The 27,372-nt window shown below is 36.5% G+C and overlaps 1 protein-coding gene across 8 annotated transcripts in view; it reads left to right on the top strand.

Moving 5' to 3' along the window:
* EZH2 (enhancer of zeste 2 polycomb repressive complex 2 subunit) overlaps window positions 1–27,372 on the top strand; it is a 51,149-nt gene that overhangs the window by 17,514 nt on the left and 6,263 nt on the right. For 4 of the 8 annotated variants that reach the window (XM_069811915.1, XM_069811937.1, XM_069811864.1 and 1 more), the window contains exons 2-12: window positions 4,356–4,479; window positions 5,004–5,132; window positions 8,023–8,139; window positions 9,520–9,640; window positions 11,886–12,029; window positions 12,571–12,673; window positions 13,261–13,424; window positions 19,909–20,000; window positions 20,942–21,182; window positions 21,655–21,824; window positions 22,201–22,295. In XM_069811915.1, the coding sequence (XP_069668016.1) occupies window positions 4,363–4,479; window positions 5,004–5,132; window positions 8,023–8,139; window positions 9,520–9,640; window positions 11,886–12,029; window positions 12,571–12,673; window positions 13,261–13,424; window positions 19,909–20,000; window positions 20,942–21,182; window positions 21,655–21,824; window positions 22,201–22,295 (1,493 nt within the window). In that variant the 5' untranslated portion in view covers window positions 4,356–4,362. Of the gene's footprint in view, window positions 1–2,693; window positions 4,255–4,355; window positions 4,480–5,003; window positions 5,133–7,022; window positions 7,100–8,022; window positions 8,140–9,519; window positions 9,641–11,885; window positions 12,030–12,570; window positions 12,674–13,260; window positions 13,425–19,908; window positions 20,001–20,941; window positions 21,183–21,654; window positions 21,825–22,200; window positions 22,296–27,372 lie in introns of those variants that run through there. The other 4 variants (XM_069811895.1, XM_069811875.1, XM_069811886.1 and 1 more) reach the window with 4 other exon arrangements.

Raw genomic sequence — 27,372 nt, forward strand, 5'->3', positions numbered from 1 at the left:
CATGCACTTAGGTATACTGTGCATGGGTATACTTTATAGCTCAGGGCATTAGGTAGCTGTAATATTACAAATAATGGAAGAATACAGGTGGTATGAGAGCAGGTGAGCAGTGTAGCAATGCTCAGCTGTGTGTATAGAATAGGCAGCGTGGGGTCACATCAGTTCTGCAGTGCTGTGCTCCGGGAGGGCTGGCTGGGTTAAAAACGCAGCTTTGGACCCAAGGTGTTAAGCCTTTGTGTTAAAGTGTGGCACGTGCATCTCCTTGCTTGCTATGCCATCGGGGTGATTTTTCCAGTCTGCAATGAGACAGTCCGTCTCTCTGTGGCTGTACCAAGTTGACACTAGAATCACTTGGGATGTCTCACCACACTTCCCAGTGTTCCCTCTTCTGCAAAGAGGGTGCAGGGAGTTATGGCAAGGTTTCCTCCTTAGTGTGTGCTAGGTAAGGTCTGGCAAGGTTAATGAAAGTCATTCTGCACTTGGGAGCCAAGTTTTCTCTAGAAACAGTATAACTGCTTTAGAGTTATGCTTGCTTTCTTGTATCTATTTTAAAGATGAGATAATTGCCCATAAATAACTGAGTTGACTGCTACATAGTTTCTTTCTTTTGGATAAAAGTTCTCAGGAGTGGATTCTTTAACAATTAGATGGTTTCTGTAGGCCCTTTGTATGAAAAGGATGAGAAAATGGGAAAGAAAAAGGTTTTAAAACAATAGAAACAGCTGGCAGGATTCAGAAGGGGAAATGGGGACAGAGAAGAGGGTCATGGCTTGGGGGCTTTCAAAATCAGACCATTGCACTAAGACAAGCCAGTATAATGTTTTTATTTATTAAATAGAAACTGTTTAACAGTTCTGACAAATTGATCTTAAAATTCACTTGTTTAGCTAAGTGAAAACTCTGTAGTTTGTTACAGCTCAGAGTACTAACAAATGTGAACAGCAGAAATGGTGGAAGAAAGTGATATAGGAAAGGATTTTCTTACAGATACTAGTGCAAGTGGACCAATAGTAGGCTTGAGACAACATCTACAGTCCTGGATTTGCCCCAGAGACTGAGTTTGTTGATATTTTGCTGAAGTCTTTTAATTCTCCAAATTACTTTTCCTTGCAGGGATGGAGGTAGTGTCCAGCACCCTTCTGTAAGAGTTCATCTTTCTGTCTCATTTTTTGCTCCCCCAGCCCTGACCCGACATGGGCTGTCCTTGTCTGCGAAACTTCTTATCCCATTTTCTCAGGTCTGATTTCTTAAATGTATAGTTTTTGGGGCAACCTTTGAATTGACATTAGAAATTGTCAGTGGCACTTGGCTATAGTCCTAATGTGAGGATGATGGATCAATTGCACTGTGAGAATTAACTCTGTCTGCTCTTCTTTCCCTGCCCCATGCCTTGTTTGCTTTTTCTTTCCCATACTTCTGAGATTAGGGACAGAGAAATAATTACCTCTTACGATAGTACGTATGTTAACAACACTGTAATTCTAGTTTGGTGGTGTTCAGCTGTCCAGAAACATACAAATGTGGCTTGCTTGGTTTGAAAAACTGGTGCTCAAAATCAGAATGAATTAATAAATTTTCAGGGATTTTCAAAATTAATGTTTTACAAACATGCATCCAGGACACTTTGCTTTTTTCCTAGCTATGATTTTTCTATAACCTATACATGCACATGCTTCCTTTCCACTTGGTGTTTTTTCTCTTAATACGGACTTGCCACTTAAGAGGCTGTTTCTACTTTATACATATTTGACTTAATGCACTATGTGTATCCCACTGACTGTTGCACATTAACATATTACTTTATCTAGAAGAACTTTTTCTTGCCATAACTTGACATGAGCAACAGTGCATTTTTTCATTTTCTGTGATTTGTTATTTGGTGCCTTGAGCATTAGATTGTTGTCTATGTTGTGCCCCAGATAGCAGCTTGAAACTAGTGCAAGAGGAGAGTGTTCTTGTAAGTCACATTTGTTTTCAGATGAATGACCTCAGTGTGCCTAAGTTACGCTGTTTTAAAAGGAAGCATTTATCTTATAAAGTATTATTTTTCTTACCATTTTAATACAACAGGTAACATTGGTAATTACTGAAAAATAGAATAGATTGGATTTGTTTATTCGATGGTGATATAATTCTCTCAGGTCTTAAAACCTTATTTGTACGGTCTTCTGGGGACTGTATTTCCATTGTATGAAAGAAAGATGGGAATTCTGTTGGTTTTTTTTGTTGTTGTTGTTTTTAATCGAATTATATATAATTTCCATATAGATCTGCTTTTGATGAGCAGAGCTTATCTGGCAATTTAATTTTAGTTAAGAAAGCTTTTTTTAAAGCCTGAATCATTTGTTATTCTTCAGGAAACTAGAATAAGAAGGGCTGTGGTTGATGCACTATTAGAGTAAGTAAACATAATCTGTGTTTTGTTTTTATGGAATATGCTACTTCAGTATTGTCAGCTGAGCTTTCACTTATCTTTTGAATTCATTGGTACTTTCTCCATGTCTTTTGGCTGAACCGTAACTGAAGTGATTTTGATGTTCTGTATGACTTACAAATTGAGTTTCTGTCTTTCTGTTATTTAAGGATACTTAGTCTATGTCTAATTTATTTCCACTTAATGGGATGTTTTTCCATATTTTTGCTTTGCTTAGTTTAGCCTATAATACAATGCATTTTCTGTACTTCATAATGCTTTTATGCTGTTCTCTAATCAACATCGTAGTGCACTTTGAATCACTTATTGTTTTTACCATGCTCTAACATGAACGGTCTAGGATTTTTTTAATTATTATTTTATTTATCTCATTCTCTTTTAACCACTGGTGTTGTGACAAATGAGATACAGGTGGATTCTACTTGCTGCCTTGAGGCATGGAAACAGAGCAACAGTGTTTGACACTTTGCTCTAGATTTATATCCCTCCTGCTGCTGGTTCTTTGTCCTCCCCCTCTGTCTAGTCAGGTGCTTTGGGCATTATGTGAAACTTATTTATATGCTTTGCCTTTTTTCCTCAAAGGATTCTTCCGATGATTTGGGTCAGCAATTCTGCCATTTGTTTGTTGATTCACTTTCATTCTAAATTTAAAAACCCAGCAACTTTTCTTACAAAATAAGATTTAATGTCTTGCATAAAAATGGGTGTCATGCTCTTATAGACTATTACCTTTTGTTCAAGGTAAATGTGTTCAGTGTAAATGAAGGCATGGTACTGAGAATAAACAGGTTCTGTATTGATCCCCACTCCCTGGCCCCAGTTGTCATAAGGTCTGATATAACTCAAATCCATCCTGTACAAAACTGCTGAAAATAGAGCTCTGCCTACAGCAGCAAAGAGCTTTCAATATCTTGGATAAGTTGTACTCGTGACTGTCAGGGGAGCTGTGCTGTGAGGCAGGAGAGGTAGCACTGGGCATTTGACTCCAGCCTGAAGAAGACACCTCTGTTCATGTTTACTTACCTTGATAATTAGAAGGGCTGGAATTGTTTCTGCTCAAATTGATTATGCTCGTTTGAGAATGTATTAACCTTGGGAAACTTGACATTTCAGCCTTTCAGTCCACGATGGCTATTGTGAATGCTATTTTGAGCTATTCAGTGAAATACTGTAAGTTATTACAGCATGACTCTTGAGAGGAAGCCAGTCTTCAATGTAGTGGTTTTGTTTCAGGATGCTGTCAAAATAGTCATTGCCAGCATAGTCGCAGCATACGGTCCTTGATTTTGAAAAATGCTGAGCAGATTGGCATATTCTAGCAACACATTTGGATTATAATGTAAAATTACAACTTCATTGCCAGCAGTCCTGTAGCATAAAAATGAGGCTTTTGGTACTAGGAGGGTGATCAGTAAAAGTGGAATACAGTGTCTTGTTTGCAGTCAGCTGGACAGTTTGGGTTTTTGTAGAATACTTGAGAAAAGAGAAAGGTGTCTCATTCTGGCTGTTTCAAAACTCTTTACATCTGAATTTCTAGAATTTTTTGACACTTGAGTGGCTGGGTAGGAGGACTGTACTTGGGGTACTTCTCTGCACTTGAAATCAACTCCAGAACAAGTTGGTATCTTACTGAAGAGGACCGCTCCTGTGAGGAGGGAAAGGCAAATGTGAATGGTCCCACTGATTTGTAATTAAAATTACTGTTTTCCGGTGTCTATCACTTAAGTATGTTTTAATTTCTTTTTTGTTTGTTTTTTGTTGGATTGGTATGGTATTGCAAGTGTCTGATTGAGAGGAATTAAAGGAATTGGATATGAAAGGTATTAAAGGAATGTCTTTAGCCTACCTAACTTCACTCTAACTTCCTCTGTAAGCAGCGGCATTAGATTCAGTAATATTAACATGACAGTGTCTCTTGTAGGATAATCATGGGTCAAACCGGAAAAAAATCTGAGAAGGGACCAATTTGTTGGCGAAAACGTGTGAAATCAGAATATATGAGACTGAGGCAGCTCAAGAGGTTTCGACGTGCAGATGAAGTAAAGGTATGTCATCTTTTGGTTCTATTGCTTAAAAAATGGTACAAAAATTGACTGTCTTCTGAAGTCTGAGTTGTCCTGCAGTTAACACCTGCAATAACAATTTCATTAAATACTTTGTTAATGTACTGAAAACTTGTCTTAACTCTGTGACTTTATAAACAGGTATGACAAATTTATATATGATTGAATCAGGCATGCTAAGTAGAAGAAAAGACTGTGGAGAGCAAGTACGGCAACTTCTTTAGCCCCATACGCTTTCTAATTCCATTTAGAATTTAGTTCCATGCTAAACCTCTGAGTCTCTAAACATGAGAACATGGTTTGAGTCAAAGAAAGGGATAATGAACTATATTGAGCCTCACTGACATTTAAACAAAATTTGGGGGGGTGAGTTTTGAGCACTTTTTTTTATCCTGTCTGGTTTTGTTTATTTTTTTAGTAAATGTTATAGTGCCTTAAGATGCTAGCAGGTGAATTTAGAGTCTTTGATTTTTTTGGTAATGTTTACAATTGTGATTAATTTTTAGAGTATGTTTAATTCTAATCGTCAGAAGATAATGGAAAGAACTGAAATCTTAAATCAAGAATGGAAACAACGTAGGATACAGCCTGTTCACATCATGACTTCTGTGAGCTCATTGCGCGGGACCAGGGAGGTTGGTTAACATGTGTTGTGGTAATTCCACTTACAAGGTTGTTAGCACGTTTTCGTTTTATTACTGGAAAATTGGCTATTCTTCCTTTTTTTTTTTTTTTTTCTTCCAGCATGACATGACTTGGCAGCTAAAATATTTTTTATACCAGTCTCAAAGAATTTATTATTTACTTCAATTATATGACTTCTGGAAAGCAATAAATACATAGCAGGCTACCTAGCTTTGAATGACACACAAAAGTGAAACTTCTTTATTTCTGATAATATTTGGATAATCCTCAGCATCCTTTAATCAAACCGTCTCACTGATATTGGGAGTTTGATCTTGCTCCTATTGGAGTTGACCCCAGTGGTACAAATGAGTAGTTACTTTGGTTCTTACTAAGTTAAAGCACTTGACAAAGTCTTCTTTATATTAATTAAAGTAATTTAATCACAGAGGTTCTAAAAGGAGTTAGTTGAGTTGATGCACTCTTGTGTTGCACAAGCAGACTGGACGCTAAATTTGTGAAAAAACACTTCCATGATTGTGATGCAATTTGAGCACCTAAACTGGCTTTCATGTTGGTAGCTCAAATAGTTCTAAGCCTACTCCAAATTTCTGTATTCAGCCCAGGTTAATTTATCTTCTTTCTCAGTTGCTCTTTAGGCACTTCTCCAAACTAAGCTAGTTTGAAGCTGTTTTATGTGTAATAATCTGAAAAGCTAACTCTTTTCAGTGTGATGAGAATGGAAAGATTTTACTCCGAATAGTTTAAAAAACCCAAAACAAACCACTTTCTCTTCAAGGAAATTTTTCAGATTTTCCTTTCCCTAAAATTTTAGTGGGGAACTGAGGATGTGTGTGTGTGTGTCACGGAGGTGCATTTGTGTGCGTGCGTGTTCAAATGCAAACAGGCAAGGACCTTTGCCTGAGTGTTGTCTTTTAATCGTGAATGAATACGCGATTATTCATGTACAGCTCTATACCTATTATATGGCACTGTAGGATCAGGACTTCTCATAATAATTGACACAGGTACACATCCGGTTTTCACTTTTTTTTTGTTAGTGAAAGATCATTCCTCACCATTCCTCTTTCTTTTTTCTTTTTTTTAGCTTGATTCACTATTCTTTTATCTTAATTTCCTGCCTGAATTGATTTCCTGCCTGAATTGATAGAGCACACTAATTACTGCATACAAATCCAATCTCTGTCTCATGAATCAGAACTCTAATGCTTGATTTAAGATTGCCATAATTTATAGTGAGAGAAGTGAGGCAAAGAAATGGTGGGGGTTTTAAAAGATTACCTTAAAATACTTTTTTTCTTAATATGCTAAATTTCTTCAGAGTTGCATAGGACACTGGCTAGAAGTTTAGTAACCTGATGGAAAGGTTTTGTGAGAGCCTTCATGTGTTTGGTGAAGACTGCAGGGCATCGCTCGTGACATAGATTTTCTCCAATGGCTAGTCCAGTCAGCATCAACCAGAGACCATAACATGTCCTGTGCTAGCCTAATAAACAGTAAGCTGAGTTCCATACCAAAACAACAGGGCAACATAACTGAGACTTGGTACCAAACACTTTGAGTCATTTTGACATAGCTCATTTGTCAGCCTGAGACTTCTAGTTCCAAAGATAAAAGTAATTATTTTTTTACTTTTGCATTTTTCTTTAAATATACATGAAAAATATGCTAGGTGGCTGCTAGCTAGAAAATTAAACATTAACCTGAAATGGGAATAAAGCACTAGCATAGGACAGTGTCTTGAGTATTGATATACACAGCAGAAATCTAATCTAATTTGCTGAAGATTAAAAAGAAAATAAATAAATCTGGCTTGTGTCATTCTACCGGGGTACTGTCTCTGTATACTGTTTGTTACATTACTTTGTGTATTTCTTTAGAAATGTGAAGCTCTGTTCATCTTTCCCTTCTGGAAAGGAGAAAGATCTTTTGTCTCCACTTCCTTTTTTCCTTTCAGGTAGCTATGATAGCTGTTCTAAGCTTTGTTTTACCTACCTCCAAATGCTCTTTGTTGTACTTTCCCTAGCTTTGTATGTTCCTGTCTGCTTTTGTTTGTAACTTTTTTTCAGAGTTCTTCATACTGCTGTCCAAGTATTTGAGAGAAGTTGATCTGTGTCTGTTAACTGTTGAATAGGTGCAAGAATAACCTAGAAGTTGTCTGTATTTCTATGGCATGTTTATCTTTTGGAGGCTACATAAACCTCTGAATCAGGAAAAAAAAGAAGTCCTGTAGCTGAAAAACTCATTGACATGTCCAGAGTTAGATACTAAGAGTTAATTTTCTTTTTTCCGTTGTAAGCAGTGTGCATAATCAAAGGCTTGAGGATAGGATAAAGATAAACAGACAACAATGAGCAAACAGGGAAAGAATTAACAAGATATATGGAGGATTTACTTCCATAAGATGTCTTGCTGGCATTAAAGTAATTTTTTTTTTTTAACATAAATAATTAATGATTTCTGCAGTGTATTGATCTGAAGCCAGGGGAATTCAGTTGGCTCTCTGATGGCTTGAGTATATACTCTAACATCAGTATAGCAGCAACAGGTATTAAATCTGTATTGAGATACCAAACATAATTTGTATTGTAGGTCAAATAGTCTGAGTAAAATATATCATGGGCACTTAATAATAAGTGGAAAAAACCATCATGACCTATTAGCAAGGTACTGACATAGAAATAATTCTTGTGTCTTTTTCTTGCTAAACCTATTCTTAATATTATGCCCTAAAAATCTGATGCATTTTTCAAAGGCTGATATGGCTAATTTTGACAAACACTTTGCATTTTTTACATTGTAGAGTATTCTTCTGTGATTTTTTCTTTCTTTTTGTTTCTGATATTGCTATGTAAGTGTAACTTCAGCCTCTTATTTCAGTGCTCTGTGACCAGTGATATAGATTTTCCAAAACAAGTCATCCCACTGAAGACTCTCAATGCTGTTGCTTCTGTGCCTATAATGTATTCTTGGTCTCCCCTTCAACAGAATTTTATGGTAAGTTTAAAAAAGTGCTCGGAGGAGGAATGTAAGGAGAAAAGGGAAGGGTTAATTTTAGAAATAAGCAGCAAAAATCTGTTGCCAGTTATGCTCCTTATCTTTTTGGTATTCGTAATAAGGCAGTAATAATCAGAAATAGGCTCCCCCAAATAAAATGGGGGGGGGGAAGGTAACTTTGATTGAAAACTAAACCTCTTCCTCAGTGAACCTAAATATCTCTAAAACCTTGCTGTAAAGAGACCCTAAGTTTATTTAATTCAAGTGATGAATTGTCTTGTATGGTATTTAGCAAATGTAGATTTATTTGAAAGCATATAGTTAGTGCAATGAGAAATATTTTCTGAGGGGTATGAATGTCTTTATGTAAGACTATCAACCAATGTATCTGTAGCAGAATAGTAATTCTTATGGAATAGAGAACTTAATCCTGAAATAGTGTCCTCACATAATGGTCATTCTTATATAGCAACTGAGTATAGCCTTATCTTCTGATTAGCTTCACTGTATGCAAAAGCCATAATGTTAGATTTCTGATGTAGGTATTCGGCTTATTTGAAAAGCTTAGCTTATTACAAATCTTTGTTACATCGTTTTGTATATGATCACCTTTGCTGACTGGGTATTACAATAATAATTGTAGCAAAGTGACTTAAATAACCAGCTTTATCAGTAGATGTATGGAGTTCTTCCACACATTTTTCTACTTGCTTTCAATTCACCACTGTTTGGATACTTTGCACTGCTGCAGAATCATGATCAGCAGGAGAGTTTACATTTATTTTCTTAACAATAGAAGGTTCTTCTGTAGTATTGGAAGATACAGCTAAGTATCAAGGTTCATAAATTCTACTGACAAAACATGGGAGTATTAATGCATTTTGTCGATATGCAGACAAAAAGAAAAGTCAGTGGCATTCAGATTAAATTGTGAGGCATGTTTCTGTGCTTGCTGTTTAGACAACTTGAATTTAGAGTCTTTTTGTATCATATTTTCTTATCTCTGGCAAAGCAATGAAGGGGTGGGTTCCCTTGCACATTGCTGTGGAAGAGAAGGAAGGAAGGGAGAATGAACTTATCAAATGCAAGCTTCCCAAAGCTAGGTAGCTTCCTGTGTTTCAGTAGTAGAAGCTTTACAGAAACACCCTGCTAACCTTAACGTTAGGAGCTAGTGTCAGTATCCTGAGCCAGTCACCACTAGCACAAAAAATTGTTGAGGGTTTTGTTTTATTTATCTAGTTAATGGTAAATGTGGTAAAGCAGTGAAGCCAGTTAGTTAACTGTGATAGCTAGACACTTGTAGATTGTGAAAATGGCAATGGAGAAATGGTCAATTGAAAACGCAATTTTAAATTGTTTGATTATAACTGTTGTTACTAGGTAGAGGATGAAACAGTTTTACATAACATTCCGTATATGGGAGATGAAGTGCTTGACCAGGATGGTACCTTTATTGAAGAACTGATCAAGAACTATGATGGGAAAGTGCATGGAGACAGAGGTGAGCCCAAACACTCAGGTATACTAATCACTTCTTCCTATATAAATAATTGTCAGTGTTGCTTGTTAAGGCCTGATGCCTGATTGTTACAGTAGTACCTCTAAAATCCCTACATTGGGTATAATAGACTTCCTTAATTAAATGTATTGCTTTGCATTTTCACAAGGCTGCAAAGTGTTAAAGTGGTAGTACAGAAAAATTAAACACATTGACTTTTTCCCTAGACCATACAGTGATTCATCATAATGCTTAGGTACAACTTGGAGAAGTTCTTGGTCTTCAATTTCATGCTCACAGCTTTGGAATATAATAGTGTAATGTCCCTACATGTGTCCTGAAAGTGGGAGGAGAATTATGCAAAACTCTGATAATAACAATACTTGTGAATGTGATTTGATAGAATAACCTCTTCTGGGTTTTGTGTTGTGTTTTGTTTTGTTGGTTTTTTTTTTCCCCTCCCTTTAAGGAAATTATTAGCTATTTAAAAACCTCCTTTCTGTAAGTCAGCTTACAGAGCAAAGTTGTATCCTTCTGTTGCTACACTATATATGTGTATTCTTAGGTGTAGTTTACTTCTTATTCTGTGTGGCAAGCTAGACTACATGCCATGTCATCTGTCTCTTAGTTTGCTAAGTCTGAAGTGAAGTAGCAACCTTTCACTTGCTCTATGTGCCCACTCAGAACTGGCTTTTACAAGCCTGAACTTCACAGTTGCAAAGGTTTCTCTGACTACTCTGCTTCCCCCTTCACAGAAACATTACCCACCCCCAAATGGGGAATTGTTTCTTAAAGTTGGTTATATTCCTGTTAATGCTGGGGTGACTGAGAAAGAGAACCACATTTTTGAGTATTGTGTGCCACTCATGAAGGTTAAGCCTGTGATTCAATAATAAATGTTACTCAGTCCTAGACTAGTCTTGTTAATGTCCTCAGGAGAGCTGGTGCCTTTATATTTCATGAGGAACATGAAATGTTACATGGGTTTTTGCCTTTGGATATTTTTACAGATTTACTGATTTCTGACATCCTTGTCAGAGAACTGGTTATGTCAAAATGGTGACATTACTAGTAAATGTCTTCTATTATTGATTTAATTTATTATTAAATGAGTCTAGCTTATTAAATTAGTCTAGTTTTAAAATTAATCTTGTTTCACCATCTTGAGTCCCAGGTTTATGATGGCAATTACTGTTATTATGGGTCCTTCAAAACTATATATTGAAAGTAGAAAGATGATATTTTAGTCTCCCAATAACTAATATTCTTGTCTGACTGTAATTAAATGTAAATGCTGTGGGAATCTGTAATCCAGAGGCATTCCCATATAAGAGTCAGAATTGTAAACTACCTCTGTAATTGCACTTTTGGAAGAGAAATTCATACTAACCTGTGTGTGTATATTAAGAGTTCTGTTTAAAACGTCCAAATGAAGTACCTGCCTGTTTTCATTGTCTACACAGAACAAAACTATTAGTTTCCTTCAAGTTATAGTTTGACATCCAACCCCAGTCCAAGTTCAAAAGGGTGGTGATAAGCTCTATAGCTCCCACACAGCTCATGGTTATTTTTTGAAAAATAACAGCAGTCTCTGTCAACATTAACTACGATTTTGCTCTCTGCCTTATTGTCTATCTGTGCTGCCCTCTCAATTTTACAGCAGAATATAAGCTAATAAGCAGATATATGCAGCATTGTATCCTTCAGTTTTCTCTTGAATTTTTTGTATATAACTGTATTCTTTTTTTATCACCTTGCCAGTGAGTTCTATAGTGGGGAAGTAGATGCTATGGAACTACCAACCAAAAGTCTCTCTGGAGATTCCTAGGTGTCCAATGATAGCTTCATAGATTGACTGCATGCATTTCCAGGCTGGCTTAACCCAACCATGTTGCAATTGGGATTCTGGCATAAAATCTCTTAAATAGTCTAGCTAGTTAGAAATTTTTTTTGTCTTCCAAGAAAGAGAGATTTATTTATGTCTACTGGTATGAAGCACAAGGAGTCAGGAGAAGAAAAATTTCAACAGGTTTCCTTCTCCCCTTCCCAGCTGTCAGTCTAAGAAATAAATACTGAGTATTTTTAACTCTTCTCAGTTCATACGTTGGAACTAAGAGGGGAAAAATGCAAAATTGTTTTTCATAAATTACAGCATTTGCCATAATTCAATGTAAGTGTAGGGAGGATTAAAAATATTTTGTATATGCATTGTGCTTTTCTGTTCACTCCCAATTTTGCTGAATTTCAGAATGTGGATTTATCAATGATGAAATATTTGTTGAGCTGGTCAATGCACTTGGTCAATATAGTGATGATGAAGATGATGATGATGGAGATGACAATCCTGATGAAAGAGATGACAAGCAAAAAGATCGGGAAGGTAACAGGATGGGTATGTCTGTCTGCAGACTTTAAAAATTAAAACCCAAACCCCTTTTTCTTTAATCACTCAATAAATTTGTTCAAACCCTTCTACTTGATAGTTCTCAGGTCTAAAGTAGCATCATTTTCTTCATCATTTCCTTTGCCATTTAGTTCAAGAGTTGTATGGAGGATACTACAAAAGGCGCTTTTGCCAATTTTTGTTTATCTGCATACTGAGACAGTCAAATGCACCAAAAATCAGTTTGGTATCTGTCTAATAAATGCTTTGGTACTCCTCAGAAGATGAAATATCATTATTCTAAAGTAGGCAGAGTTCTGAATTGCCATCTCCATCTGCTGGTGAAATAATGGTTTCTCCAAATTTTACTAGTAGAGTTCTCTCAGCAGGAAAGATCACTTAATGCAGTTTGTCTGTAATTTAGAAATAAAAACCTTTGCTCCTTTTTTATTAGGATTTTGAAGTCCCCCTTTCTCTGAACACCTCCTTGAAGTAGCAAACAAGCAGAAATAAAATTTTTTGTTTTCAAAATTTTTTTCTTCTTTGACAGAGAAAGAAAGCCACCCACCTCGGAGATTTCCTTCTGACAAGATATTTGAAGCCATTTCCTCGATGTTTCCAGACAAGGGTACAGCAGAAGAATTGAAAGAGAAGTAAGAAAGTATTTCTTAAGATACATTGCTGTGTTGCTTTATGAAACAAAGATTCCTTGACTTCGTTAAATATTTGTTGATTCAGAATGGTCCCCCTTGCAGCTAGGTTCTGTGGCAGTTGTGTAACTTTTGCAAGTGATACTTGAAGGGAATTGGCTGTTCCTGCTGAGTCAAAAAATAGAGGTGTTTATTAGCCTTCCTTTCAAACTGTTGAAAAGTGACTGCTTGCATGTGTTTAATAATCTTATTTAATAATGTTATTTTTTTTGAGGTGGTAAAATAAAAGCTTCTGTTTAAAAAAAAAGTCTCCTTTTTGGAGTTAGTGAGTAATAGTGAGTAATATATATGAGGACATGATGGTCCAGAAAACAAATGCATTCTTTCCTAGCCAATTTTGTATTTGTATAAATGAGTATGGAATTAATAACTTGTCACGTCACTAACAGATTGACCTTTCTAGCTGGCACATTTTTCTTAATTTTTTTTTTTTTAATTTGTCACTGAAAATGCAGTGGTACTGGAATCAAAATTTTTTTAAATTTTTTATTATTATACTAAATAAATAACTTCTATTTCTTTCTTTTAAGATACAAAGAACTCACTGAGCAGCAGCTTCCTGGAGCTCTTCCTCCTGAGTGCACACCAAACATAGATGGACCAAATGCGAAATCTGTTCAGAGGGAGCAAAGTCTACACTCTTTTCACACACTCTTCTGTAGACGCTGTTTTAAATATGATTGCTTCTTGCATCGTAAGTACAATTATAGCCTGCTTGTATATCTCTTACTTTTTTGCAAGTCAGGAAACTTAAAAGTACCATAAGATGCAATACAGAAGGAAGGAAAGAGAAGAAAAAAATAAAAGCAGTAATATTGCTAAAGTTTACGAAAACATCTTGTCCATGTTGTCATCATTTTGCAGTGAAAACTATACCTCAGGAAACTGAATGCACCTCTTTGGGGTAGTTTGTTATCCTTTTTGCATTTAGGAGTTCATATAGAAATTCTGGCTGGGACCAACCTGTAATGTTACTTCTCTTTTTATAGTCTTCAAGAAAACTACATTGTTTTCTACTACTGTTTCTGTGTTACACTTTCTCAGTTTGTGCATGGAGAATGGAATATATTTCTCCATAATAATTCCTGGTTATTCATCAGACTTGCTTCATTTTCCAGCAGGGAGAATGAATATCCATGAACAGTTTTTTTTATTTTTCTTCTCTCAGGTTACTTTCTAGCCACTTTACTTGTACCTGGTGATTTGAAGAATTGTTTCGGACAGTTGAGTTTTAGAAATTGTGATATTCTTTCCACTGAATTGCTTTCATGTTGCCCCATTCTTCTGGGGGAAGGATTTAACAAGAGCATTAGTAATGATGTTAGTTTCCATTTGCAAAGTGTAAAGAGTAGGAGAGATTCTGAAGTGCTACTTGAGACAATTCTTTCTCTGAGAATGGACTCAAACATAAAGGGGAACCTAAGAGTCAAATATGAAGTGGTTTTGACTTGCGGTTGAATTCTATGATGGCGTCTATTTCAAATTAATTTTCTCTTTTGACTTAACTGTTCATTTGCATGTTCCACTGAGTGTGCACGCATGTTCATTTGGAAATCTTTGTGCTTTGTCAGCAGCTCCTCATGCAGCACACGTGCAATCTGCCTGTATTTGTACTTCACACTGAAGGCTTTACCCAGGGTTGCTGCTTTTTAGTATCCCTTAGTTGCCTTTCAGTTTGAGGAGGAACTGGAGTTGTCAGATGGTGGGGAGGGGAGAAGCTTTTCCTGTTCCTAGTTTCTTCAGTATTTGTGGCTTTTGGAGTTAGGTCTTAGTTTCACTTTCTGCTTGCATTCTGTTGTCAGGCCTTGCTTGAAAATATAAAGAAGCTCTTACTTCTGAATAATATTTAAGAACATTAAGTTTCTGGAGGCATAGCTGCAGCCTTGTCCAGGCAGCTTCAACACAGGCATGTTCTGTGAAGCTGCAGGTTTTGCTTAGAAGTATCTTAGTTGCCTGGATGACTCATTCCAAGAAGTGCTGTGTGCAGCCTTAGTCTGTAGGACAGGGAAGTGAAGCTGTATACTAGCTCTTGGCAAATCCATTTGTCTGGCAGTGGTTTTATGAGTTCTTGACACTCAGCAGTCTAGCAGGGAGACTGAGTGCCAGTCTAGTTTTACTTCTTCAAAAGGATTTTGGTTTTTAAGTCAACAAGAAAGCATTGTCCAGACATAGTAAGAACAAACTTTTTACAGGAGCACCCCAGAAGATTTTTAGGTAATTCTGCAGCAGTGGTTTTAGGCCATTTTTCTCACTAGTTTTATAAACTCGTAGGATTTTTCCAGTGAAGATATAGGCTCCTCTAAAATACACATATATTTGATTACTTAGACAGTTTATATAGATTTGCTTTCCATAGTCATTTTTACAGATTGTTAGAAGTAGAACTGAAAGGATCCACAGACCACATTTCAGCACCTGGGAGTACTCTGGGGAGCCTGGTATTACCAGTCCACAGTTTTGAGGCACCAGCTCTGTGAGACTTCTTTTAGTGCTGTGAAGGACAGATTCATAGTGTTGTTCATTTTGACATGTTCTTAAGTGGCAGATTCAGCCAGTGACAAAGTCCAGAGTCATGTCACTGATCAGCTGAAGGACTTCAGTTCTCACACCAGCAGCATCCTTTAAGCTGAAAATGTTGAGCCCCCTTCCCTTGTGTTCATAACCTTCAGATGGAAGACAAAGTGTTAGCTGTGTATGCTAAAGACTGCCTAAGTTCTTGTTGCTGGTGACTTTTGATAAGTCCCTTAAACAAGTCAGTATTCTTTCCAAAGTGGTGTATGTCCAAGGCTTCATTTTAAACCATGCCTCGTACTTAAAAAGGCCCAAACTTTAAGTCATCTCTTCAGGTTTTCAGGGCCATAGTAGAAAGAAGGAAGAATAACACTTCCACTGTGGAGGCATTCAAGATGTACCTTTGTGTCAAGATGGAGTGTGAAATTACCGGTTATGATAATGCTCCTTATGGCAGCTTATGCAGCACGTGCATTGTCACTGATAAAAATATACTTGATAGTTGCAAAGAGATCTCTTGAAGCTTGATTTACACATTCACTGTGTTAGCCTCCAGACTGGACGCTGAATGTAGTAAACTGATGCTTCAGTCACCATTCCCTGAAGACATACCCAAATCCCACCTCTACAATGACTAGTCACTGCTTTGGATGCATTGCTTCCTTCTGCTTATGTCTATAGTAACACCAAAGAAAGAGGATGGTTTTCTGTCTGTGTGTCTGTCTGCTTGTCTGTCTAGAGCTAGGAATTTATCTGTTAAAAACAGAGAGTCAGTTGTATGACCTCTTTGATTTCTGTGAAATTTTAAGACTGTTGGTCAAAATCCACCTGCTTCATTGCTGGGAATAAGTAACTCATCAAAAAAAAAAAGACTACTTTGGTTATTGAAAGGCTGCACTAGCAATTTTGAGTGTCTGCAACAATTTACCAATTTAGCGTTTTTAAAAAGTTGCTAACATTTCTACTAGACTCTAATCAGTTGCCCCTATGTTCTACTTCATGCAGTTGCCAAGCACTACAGGATGATGTCCTGGCTTCTGCAGATGACATTTTTGATGAATTACTTTGGTAATGTGGTGGGCTACAGTGATCAGATTTGTACTTTGAAAGGCACAAATCTCTAGAGAAGGCATAGAGAATTAAAAAAATACAGGAATCCTATTAGGACTGGTTTTGATTTTTTTGTAATCCCCCCTCTTAGATTCCTCTTTCTTTTTTTTTTTTTTTTTTTTTTTTTTAGGATTAGCCTTATTTTATGTAGTTTCAATCTTTGTTCTAGAACATTTGATTTAAATATTGGAAAAGTTATCATTAGATTTTTAACGTGTCAAGTCCCCTTGACGACCTGGCAATCCCTTTATGTGCAGGTGATGACATTACTGAAAAAACTTGTGTACCGACTTCATTTGCTGACAGCAAGGAATTATGCCTAAATGTCTGGACTAACAAAGAATTTAGAAGAAGGAAAAATATCAGGTAGGGAGAATTTCCCAAATAGCTTGACTGTGAAGCAAATGTACATTTCAGGCTAAACTGTTGCCTGTGTACTTTCACATTATGAAAAATATGAGAATTGAGCCCATTGGGGATGAGACAGGTAATAAATCTCAAAGACAGAAAACATGCTCAGTGAAAGAGTTTTAGAATGACTTTCTTAAGGAAATTATTGAAGAAATACAGAGCTTAGTTATTTAGGAAATTCTGCAAAGTCTTCTTTGATTTTTTTAAAAAGAATTCCTACTGATATTTGCAAGATTCATAATACAGCTATACAAACAGTTTTATTCTTGTTCTGGGTCCTTTCTTTGTAACAAGCCTCCCAAAAAATAACTTGCAACAGTGGTGGTAGATTCTGACTATAGTTGTCAGTACTATACTATGTTGGGTGTTTTTGAAATAGTGGAATACAAGATATGATTCTAATATTAAAGTATCAGTATTTTGTATTTTTGAGGTATCACTGGTTTAAAAAGTCAAAAGTTGATTTGTTTCACTGCATTACGAACTAAACATTTCTTCATTGTCTAAAGGAAAACAATTTTAAAAAATAAACACTCATTGTAGGACCTCTACAAATGAACTTGAGAGAAACGTTTGCATCTGCAAGTGACATAAAAAGAATAGTTTTGGTTTCTGTACGTTGCAGCAGTCTGATATGGATCATGGCTTGCAAATGTTTTACTGTTCTTTTGCATTGTTGCAAAATTATTTTTCTTGTGGTATGAAAAGAGGGTAAAACAGTTATGTGAAAAAAACCCTGAATGAATGGAATGGTATACTGTGCAAATTTAAAGATGCAGTGTTTTTCTGGGTTTTTCCCCTCTACTTTTGGGTGGGGGGGGCTCCCAATCATCTCATTGTTTTTTAAAAGCTAGAAAAAGGGTGGAATAACTTGGCATTAAATTGCAAGGTTTCTTTGTTATTTAACATATTTTACCTACAGAATGTATAAACACTTCGAGGATACGTGAAACATATGAGAAGTTACATACCACAGAAAAGCATTTAACTGGAATATGGGGGAAGAAAGAGTGCTAATAGCAACAATATGCATAAATTACATGCCTATAATTGCTTGTAAATAATTTTTACATACCTATATGCCCATATGTGGAAAATTGAAGCTTTTTTTGTGTTTCCAGGTTTATAAAATGTAATATATTTCTCTGGAGAAAGTGATGCAATATTTAACTAGTGATACTTTTATATTGTTTATACCTTTTTAAGAAAGCCTTGGAAGAACATATTGCTTCCCTGAGGTTCCCATGTGCTGCTGTCATTGATACAGACATAACATTATAGAATTTATGATTTGATTTCCAGCACACCTTCCCTTATGGGAGGGGAGCATGAAGTGATTGGTTCCAAGACGGAGTGGTTTCATCAGAGAAGCTCTCTTAAGAAGTGCTCACCACCACTGGTCACCCTCCCCACTGGTGCCAAAACAAGTGCTTGTGGAGCTACGCTGCAAACCAGATCACTGAAATGAGATTTGCTTTTAAAAACGTTGTCTGTGAAGACATATGTGAGCTCTGCCCACATTCTTTAAAAGGGAAGGAACTGCATTTAAAAAGTTCAGTCTTGAGAGTATAGTGGACTATTATAAAGAGAAGCCTTGTACACAGTCTAGAAACGAGTAGGAAAGCCTATGGTGGTGGCTTATTGAAGGAGAAGGATGTGTGTGGTGTTGGTACGGAACAGCCCTTATGGATTAATATGGGTAAGAGGGGAGCGAGGGATTTTTTCTTTCAGTTTGAACATTAGCACTTTTTATTCACTGAGCATTCAAAATCTTACAGTTAAGTTACAGTTGTCTAACTGCAACTGTGGTAAAACAGCAGAATAAATGCTTTTACAGTGCTTGGGAATCATGCATTTTCAGATGGGCGTCTTTTGTAGGCCTTCATGGAGCTTTAGAAAACAGTCAGCTAGCTAGCACGGAGTAGTGGGGTTTTTTGTATATGTGGGTTTTTTTTTTTTTTTTTAAATTGAGTGCATTCTCCATTTTTGTTCCTTGCAGTTGTGTATGCCACTGCTAGCACATTTAGGGGGAAAGAATTTATTGATATCTATCTATCTATATAAATATTAAAACCAAAAAATTTGTTCCTTGAGCATGGAGGGATTTAAAAAAAAAAAAAAGAGAATTGCATAAAACTAAGGATGGTATTTCTAAAAGCTACTAATATAATTTGAAAACATGAGTATATGAGTTCTGGTGAGAGTCTAGCTGCAGTTTTTCCAGGCTTCAGTTAAGTAAGGGATACAGAAGAGCTCTCAATACCTCCAGCAAAACTGGGAGAGTCAGTCTCTCGAAAACATCCTGCTGGGAGGCAGAGATTGCATGGGGGAAAGCTGGTAGAGATGAGCTCTGGCAAAGGGAATGGGTAGGAAACTCTGCCATCCTGTTATAAAGGTGCTCATATTGCATCTGTAACATACCCAGTTTGGCTCCATGCTGGTCACTGTTCTGCAACTTATACAGAGCTGTACAGAGTCCATCAGATACATGAGCAGACACTTCTCTGCAAGTTGCAGACTTAACTGTGGTTGTTCTGATCCACAGTGACTGTGTGATGCTAACTTATTTTTACCCTGCAGCTGGGATATAGGAACAACACTTACCACCTGTCAGCTTAGTTGGAGTGCTGATAAACTAATAGAGCAAAAATGCTTAGGTGTCCTTCTTGCTAACAAAAATGAAAAGTGGGTCCACTACCGTTCCAAAGTGTGTGGGGTTGCATTTTCTGACAAGATAGAAATTGTACACCTGAATCTTACAGATTGAGAGATGATCATGCATTAATAGGAGAAGCCCTGAATAATTCTGTTTAACATGGTAACAGAAGTAAAGTCTGTTCTGTTTGTTGGGAACGGAGATAGAGGAGGTCTTCCTTGATGCATGAAACAAATGTGATGATTGTCTTCACTGATGTAAATGGGCATATGCGAAACTTACCTGGTGCTGTCTCTGTGTATTTAAGTGGTAAGTCAAATGTCACTAGATGGGGTTTATTCTGTGGTTTTTTTTTCCATTTGTTATCATTTTATTCTGGTTTTAGTAAAGTCTTGGTAAACCTTGTGCTTTGGATACTGTTTGAGGTTAGCTATTTAATGTATTTTTTTTTTATATTAAAACTTACAAATGTGATGTTTTGATTCAACAGCATTCCATGCAACTCCTAATACTTATAAACGAAAGAATACAGAAACAGCATTAGATAATAAGCCTTGTGGACCGCACTGTTACCAACATCTGGTAAGATAATTTCATTTGTTAAATTCACTAAGTGCTAGTGCTAGCTGCAGTATAGCAAGTTACACTTAGTGTAAGGTCATGTTGGATATAAGATAGCGCATATACTTGCGGGCCACCTGCAGTCAAGTATGCTGCCTTCAGTTTGTGCAAAAGAAAAGAGTTAAGCTCTGTTAGATGTAGCCTGAGATATTTGTAGGGAAGAAAGGTTATTGCCTCCTAATAATATGTTGCTGCTATTGTCCAATCTAGTCAAAGAACTGGGTCTTACAGACTTAGCTCTGTTGTAAGTTATATCACAACTAAAAATTATAAAGGTTTTTTAGTTTGTTGAAGTTGGATTTCATCCAGTATTTGTGCTCTTAAGAAATAACAGGATGGAAATTAAAGGGGTGAAATTCTTAGTAATATAATTTCAAATCTCTCTTATACTTCCCCTAAATTTTTTAGTGTGAGAAACTGTGTAATTTTCCAGGCTAAAAACTTGCTACGCATTGTCATACCCCTTTCCACTAGAAAACAAATTACCAGTGATTGCATTTTAAAAAATGCAGAATGCATATTGTTTAAGTGCCATGTGCAAGAAGAGTTCTTGTATTTGAAGGGTGTTCTCTGTGGGAAATTCTCATTTTTTCTGTCATCTGGGAAAATAGAAATTTACTACTGAATTATTTTTCACTTGGCAGCCGGAATGAAAGTGGAACTGAAATAGTGACATAAGTACTTTGTAAATGTAGATTTTTTTTTTTTTTTATGATAGTAGCAGAAGTATTTATGTTCATAGTTAGAGTACATTTAACTGGTATTTGTGTGTACATGATTAAGTTGTAGAATAATGCAAAGTAATACAGTATGCAAGTAGAACGTATTCTCCCCCAATCCCTGACCACAGGTGAAAACACTTCTTAATTCTTTTACTGAAAATTTTAATGTTTTGTGTTTAGGAAGGTGCAAAGGAGTTTGCAGCTGCCTTGACTGCTGAGCGTATAAAGACACCACCAAAGCGCCCAGGTGGCCGCCGAAGGGGAAGACTTCCAAACAACACCAGCAGACCCAGCACGCCGACAATAAATGTATTGGAATCAAAAGACACAGATAGTGATAGAGAAGCTGGAACTGAAACTGGAGGAGAAAACAATGATAAAGAAGAAGAAGAAAAGAAAGATGAAACATCCAGTTCCTCTGGTAAGGCTAGTCAATGCTTCTTTATTCAATTAGCTGCAGTGCTTGAGAGGATAAACAAAAAACAATAAAACAAAAAAACCAAGTTGAGCCACGCGATCCTAGAAACCATGTATTTGGAATGTATGGAAGTGAGTGAAAAGACAGGGTAATAATATGAGTTTAATCAAATAGAGCACTGTAAGGAAATTTCCAGATTGTCTTGATTTATGTATAGAGGTGAGATTGTGTAATTTCAATAGCTACTGTTACCTAATTTTTACCTTCTTTAATAGGTATGTGAAAAGTGCTCTTTTGTTGTGGCACTTAGACAACAGAAACCTGGGATATTTAAAACTATTATTATTAAATATTATTTTAAACTATTATTATTATTAACTATTTTTAACATTAATAATTTGACATTTTTAAGGGCTGTGTAAAGTTTTTGAAACATAGCCTTACATTGACCTATACTTTCCATTATTTATTACAGAAGCAAATTCTAGGTGTCAGACACCAATAAAGATGAAGCCAAATATTGAGCCTCCAGAGAATGTGGAATGGAGTGGTGCAGAAGCCTCAATGTTTAGAGTTCTTATTGGTACCTACTATGACAACTTCTGTGCAATTGCCAGACTGATTGGGACCAAAACGTGCAGGCAGGTAAGAAGGGAAGCTACTTACTAAAGATGATAGCATTTTACTTTTAAAACTGAAGTATAGAAATACTAGTATTGATTACTAAAAGAGAAAATGAATTAATTTTCTTGGTTTTTCCCAAGAATGCTATGATCCAGAATTCATGCCACAAATATATAGACATTAGTTTTAAAACTGTTTTTAAATTAAATTTACAGGAGGTTTAAATTAGACTATCTGTTCTTAAATAACAAAAATAATCAATTTTAAATGTATTGAAAAGAGACTATGACTGGATATAATCTGTAAGTTGTTGGAGGAAATCATACTAACTTAGAAAATGAGCAACTTTCTACTAGTGAGAGATTTATCGTGGATGTATTATGGTATCTCTTGTTAGGTGTATGAGTTTAGAGTAAAGGAATCTAGTATTATTGCTCCAGTCCCTGCTGAAGATGTTGATACTCCTCCCAGAAAGAAGAAAAGGAAACACAGGTAAATCTGTTACTAAATAACCTTAGCATAACAATGAATCAGAGATACAGGGGATCAGAACAGAAAGTATTTTGGAGGAAAAGTCGTGCAACTCTTCTCCTTTTGCTTCCAAAACCAAAATTTGGAGCAATAAAACAAAATGGCGTTTTGGTTTCAGACAAAAGTATTACCGCATTGACAAGTATAACCTTCCACTTCCCTTCTTTTTAATCTCTTTAACAGCCAGATTTTTGTTAGCAGATTATTGTAGGTGTACTGCTGCAAGTAGTCAAACTAAGTTTAGATTAGAAATATTATACGCAGCTTCTTACAACATTCAAGATATTGTGGTATAATATTGTTTGCAGCAATAAATACTAAATTTACAAGCATTATAATGGGATTCAATAATGATTATATAGTATTTTGTAAATTAAAACTTAACTTTTTTTATGGTGAAGTGAATTTCATTAAGATTCAGATGATCAGTAAGCAAAAATATTGTAGCAAACTAGTAGGATTGCCTTTTTTTAGTTTGAGACACTATTCTGTTGTAGCACCCCAGTTTCATTATGAACTAGAACTTCAACTAAAGAACCAGGTTAACAAGTTATTATTTGAAGTGAAGCTGCAATGAAGAACAAAATCAAGCTTTTTGCTGGAGCCACAAAGACCAGCTGAAGCAATTACTGTTGGAATTTTAAATGTGGTGGCTAATGTCTGTCAGTGAAATGCATTTTTCTTTGAGAATCCCAAAGTTTGAAAAGTGCGACTCTGCGTTGATTTTTTTTATTCCCAGGGATGAGAACATAGGAGATAAAAAGCTGCCTGAAAATTAGCAAGAACATTTCTTTCTGCAAGCAATAAGTACACTTTTTTCCATAAAGTTTCCTTTTTCTCCCTTTAACTTTCCTTATTTTCCCCCAAGTTTGTTCTTCCAGTTCTTCTCCCATCAATTCTTCTTGCTTCTGTCTTAGCTTGTCTAAGTATATTTATTATTTCCAGGCTTAGTGAAATTCCTGATACTGGCTCAAAGATACTGTTGACGTGGAGTAGAATGTTTCTGCTTTGTAGCATAGAGGCAGCCGATGTCAGCTAGGAAAAGATTCAGTGAGCATCTGGAAGAGATTCTGTTCTCAGCAAAAACTATTGATTTAATGCTCTTGGCACAGTTTTCAAGTTTTTGGGCATTTGGTGGGGTGGCTATTTAAATCTGGAGTTATTAGCCATAGTGCAAGTTTGGAATATTGTAGTTGGGAATTAGCTTGCTTTCAGATTCATGCAAATTGCTATAAAAATGGTGCCACTACATCTGTTTGAAAAAAGCAACTAAAAGGCTCAAATGTATTTTGAAGCTGAAATGGATTATATGGTTACCAGGTTGACATTATTGTTTTGGAGGAGTTTTGAGAGGTTTTTTTTTGTTTGTTTTTTTTTTCTGAATAAATAAAAGCACATACCATTATGTGGGGTTTCTTGATGTTATTTTGTTCTTATTAGTTGCCAATATAAAAACTTTTATGCTAGCAATTTAGTTTTGAAATGCCTTTTAATTCTTTTAACTCTGATTGAAGGAAGTAGAAAATTTTTTTATTTAATTTCACAGAATACGTGGTAATCAAGCTGTCTCCATTATTCTATGTGCAGTAGCCTTTTAAAAAAAGGAAAACCTTTTAGCCTGCCTACCTACTACTGTAATCTGAGCACTATCTGAAGATGTCATGCAACTAGCAATTGGGAAAACCATCTGGAAGTCTTTCTCTGTTTCTTACATTTCTTTGAGTTGAGTTTACTCACTCCTAGAGTAAATCTAGTCCTAGAGCCAGGAAGGCCCTTCTGTCCTGTTTGCACTTTTCCATTGCAAGGCACTTACATGTGGAAAACCTGGAGACCAGTATGTGTGGTAGACTGCCTTTGAAGAAAAGCAGCAGCAGATTTTCTTGCAAGACTTCGCCTATTTCCCATGCAATCTTGGTGCCTGTATAGGGATACTGACCATCTAGCTGGCAAGACTATACCCCTCTTGGATAGTAAAAGATATTCTCTCCCTCCTTCCAATGTCTTTTTTGTTAGATAGCCATAATAAGGCTGATTAATGAGAAGAGAAGACTTTTTCAGAGAGCCAGTAAGTGTTAGAGCCTGTCCTATGTATCAGAGATTAATCTGGTGGTTTGTGAAAGCTCTGCTTTGCTGGAGGAGTAAGTACTTTGCACAGAAGCCAATAGAAAAATCTGAACCAGAAAAGAATTCAGAAAAGCATGAGCATATGCTGGAGGGAGAGTACTTCAGTACTGTTTATTGTCTTGCGTGTATTTTTTTTCTATTGCTGGGAGCAAAATTGTATTTGCTTTAACTAATCAGCACTCCTTCCTCTGGATTGGTAAGGATCTGTTATTGATTGTAGGGCCATGTAATGCTGCTTCTTGATTATTTTTGTTATCTTCCCCTCCCTCAGCCCCTATTCAGATGCAAGTTTACTTAGTAAACTTTATTTGAAAGTATTTTCTTTTTTTCCTATATTCTCATTTTCCTCCTCCTGTCCCTACCTTCCGCTGGACTGCTCTTCACTGCATGCTTGAATAGCTCACGTGGTTCTGCCTAGAGTTTTTATAGGGATTTGAAGTCTCACTATTATCAGGCAAAAGGTGCAGCTGAGGCATTGGCACAGATATTCTTATGTGCCAGCTGGTTGGAAGGCTGAGTCTTAGAGTGGTGGGGAGGCTGTGGATAAGATACGATTTAGGAGACTGAAAAGAAGTCTTTGAGTGATGCCAGAAAATCAAACACTGCAAAGACTTAACTACATATATTGACATAATTGGCACATATTTTGAATTTGCAGTGCTATTTCTGGTTGCAGAGTATCCCTGTGCAGAGAAAGAAATGCTAGTGTAGCTTCTTCCAAAGAATGCGTTTCTACTGCCTGATTAGCTGATACCAGTGCCTCCTAAAAACACTGGCAAAATCTAGTAGGTTGTTAGCAGAGAACAGTAATATTTTTGACAGCTTCTGTCATAATGCTTCTGGAAACACTTGTTTTCTAAGCTGGCTATCCTGCAGATGTCAGCAACCAGATGTACAAATCCACCTGCTTGCTTGGAAATCTGCCACCAAGTTTTCAATTTGTGTTTTTTGTTGTTGTTTGTTTGTTTGTTTGTTTTTTGTAATGAAGCTTCAAGTTGCTAGTGCTTTCTCAACTTTGTCTTTTCCTTGCCTTTGGTTCCTGGTGCATGGGACCAGATCTTGCCTTTTGTTTCTGAATTGAGATAGCAGATTATAGGGCAGAGAGATAAATTAGTCCACCTTTAGTACAGTACTCATTCAGGCTTCAGCTTTGTGCACTACTCAGGCGAACTTGCAGTGCTTCCTGACAGTTTTTTAACGTTTACAAGCCAATGAATGTACTATTTGATTGAGCTATTCAAACCTCCTGTCGAATTGGTCAGTGTTGGCAGCTTACTTCATGTTGTCCTCTGTCATTCTGCACAATTCATGCTCACACTGTATGTGTCCAGTTCCTTTCTTGCTAGACTCTCTTCCTCCTGTGACACCAATCTGTGTGAAAAGCATGGCTGAGCTGATGCCTTTGCCGTTGTGACTGCCATATTTAATTTTCCATCCATTTTGAGTTGTTAGTATTAATGCTTTGTTGATGGTGGCAATCTTTGTCATATTCAGGTGACCTTGTCCATACAGTCTATACTTTCCTGTGGAAACCAAAAAGTCTCAGGTGGCAACTAGTCACCAAGTGGTATTTTACCTTTAAAGTATTAGGATACTGCCTACCTTAAAAAAAATGCAAAACAAAAAGCTCATACTAACTGCTAATGAAATGGTGTTTTAAGTCTATACACAGAAAGCTTTTAACGGTTTGGTATGCTAGTAGGTCCTTATTATCTTGGGCTGAGAGACAAGCTTTTGTGAAAGAATTGTTAAAAAATACGGTATATGTTACATTGCTGAATACCATCTATCAAAAAAAAAAGTAGTTTGTGCATTAGAGTAATTTAAGTCAAAATTGCACTCCTTCTTTCAATTGTATGGGAACTGTCTTCTTACAAAGAGTCAGCATCTCATAATTCATAAATATATGTTGGTAGCCTTTTTTTCCCCAGAGTTAGTCACTCTTAATAGGAATGTCATCTATTTGTTACAGTGCTCTCTAATGCTGATAGTCTTTGGGTTTGTTCCCTCCCCTCAACCTCAGTTACTTGGACAAGTCTGCCTCTGTTTCTAACTTGTATGGGTTCCTTCAAATGCTTTTCAGAAAGTTGGCTGTTGAGCACTTAATGTTAAGTCTAGTGGTGAAGCTTTGAAAGGGCAACTGCAAAGAGAATCTTATTTACTGAAAGCTGTTGTGTGTGCTGGTGGGGCCAGCACACCATTTGGTTGGTTAAAGTAGAAATTGATATCATGCTTCTATGAAAGAAGTAGCAGCTAAAAAGTCCTATTTAAGTAGTTACAGCAGGATGTATTTTTTCAGAGTGCTGAGTGCAACTTCTGAGTGTTGCCTTCACTGAAGGGCAGAAGAGATTTCGAAGCATTCTGTGCTGGGGATTTTTGAGTACATGTGTTCATGAGTATTTTGGACTGCTTAAGTAAACCTGAACAGGAAGTGAGGTTGCGAGGTGCAGCTAGCAGTGTATTATTTGGCCAGGGAATGAGGCTTCTCCCATATTCTCTTAATGTTGCTATATGACTTACTAAGAAAGTCCAAGAAGTATAAACTTTGAAAGTCATTAATCTAAATTTTTTTATTATGTTTATTTACAAAAAAATCAAGTGCTAACTAAACTGCATAGAATTGAGGAAAGTATAGTGAGTTATGTTATGATAACCAAAGGCACGGTACTCTTAAGTACCCCCCCCCCCCCAAAAAAAAAAAAGGCAAAACCCAACAAACCCCAAACCTAACCAAACCACCACACAGCAAAACCAACACTTCTTGCAAAGGGAGTACTTAGCTAAGCTAATGAGAAAGAGGACACTGACGGAACATGGTAAGGATGTAAGAGAAAGGCGTATAGAGTCTGAAGTAGAAGGGAAAAGGCTTAGCACAGTACCACAAGTCAGCAAACTGGGGAGAAGTCGGTCCAAC

This window comes from Haliaeetus albicilla, chromosome 2, assembly GCF_947461875.1.
Source record: "Haliaeetus albicilla chromosome 2, bHalAlb1.1, whole genome shotgun sequence".
Classification (NCBI taxonomy): domain Eukaryota; kingdom Metazoa; phylum Chordata; class Aves; order Accipitriformes; family Accipitridae; genus Haliaeetus; species Haliaeetus albicilla.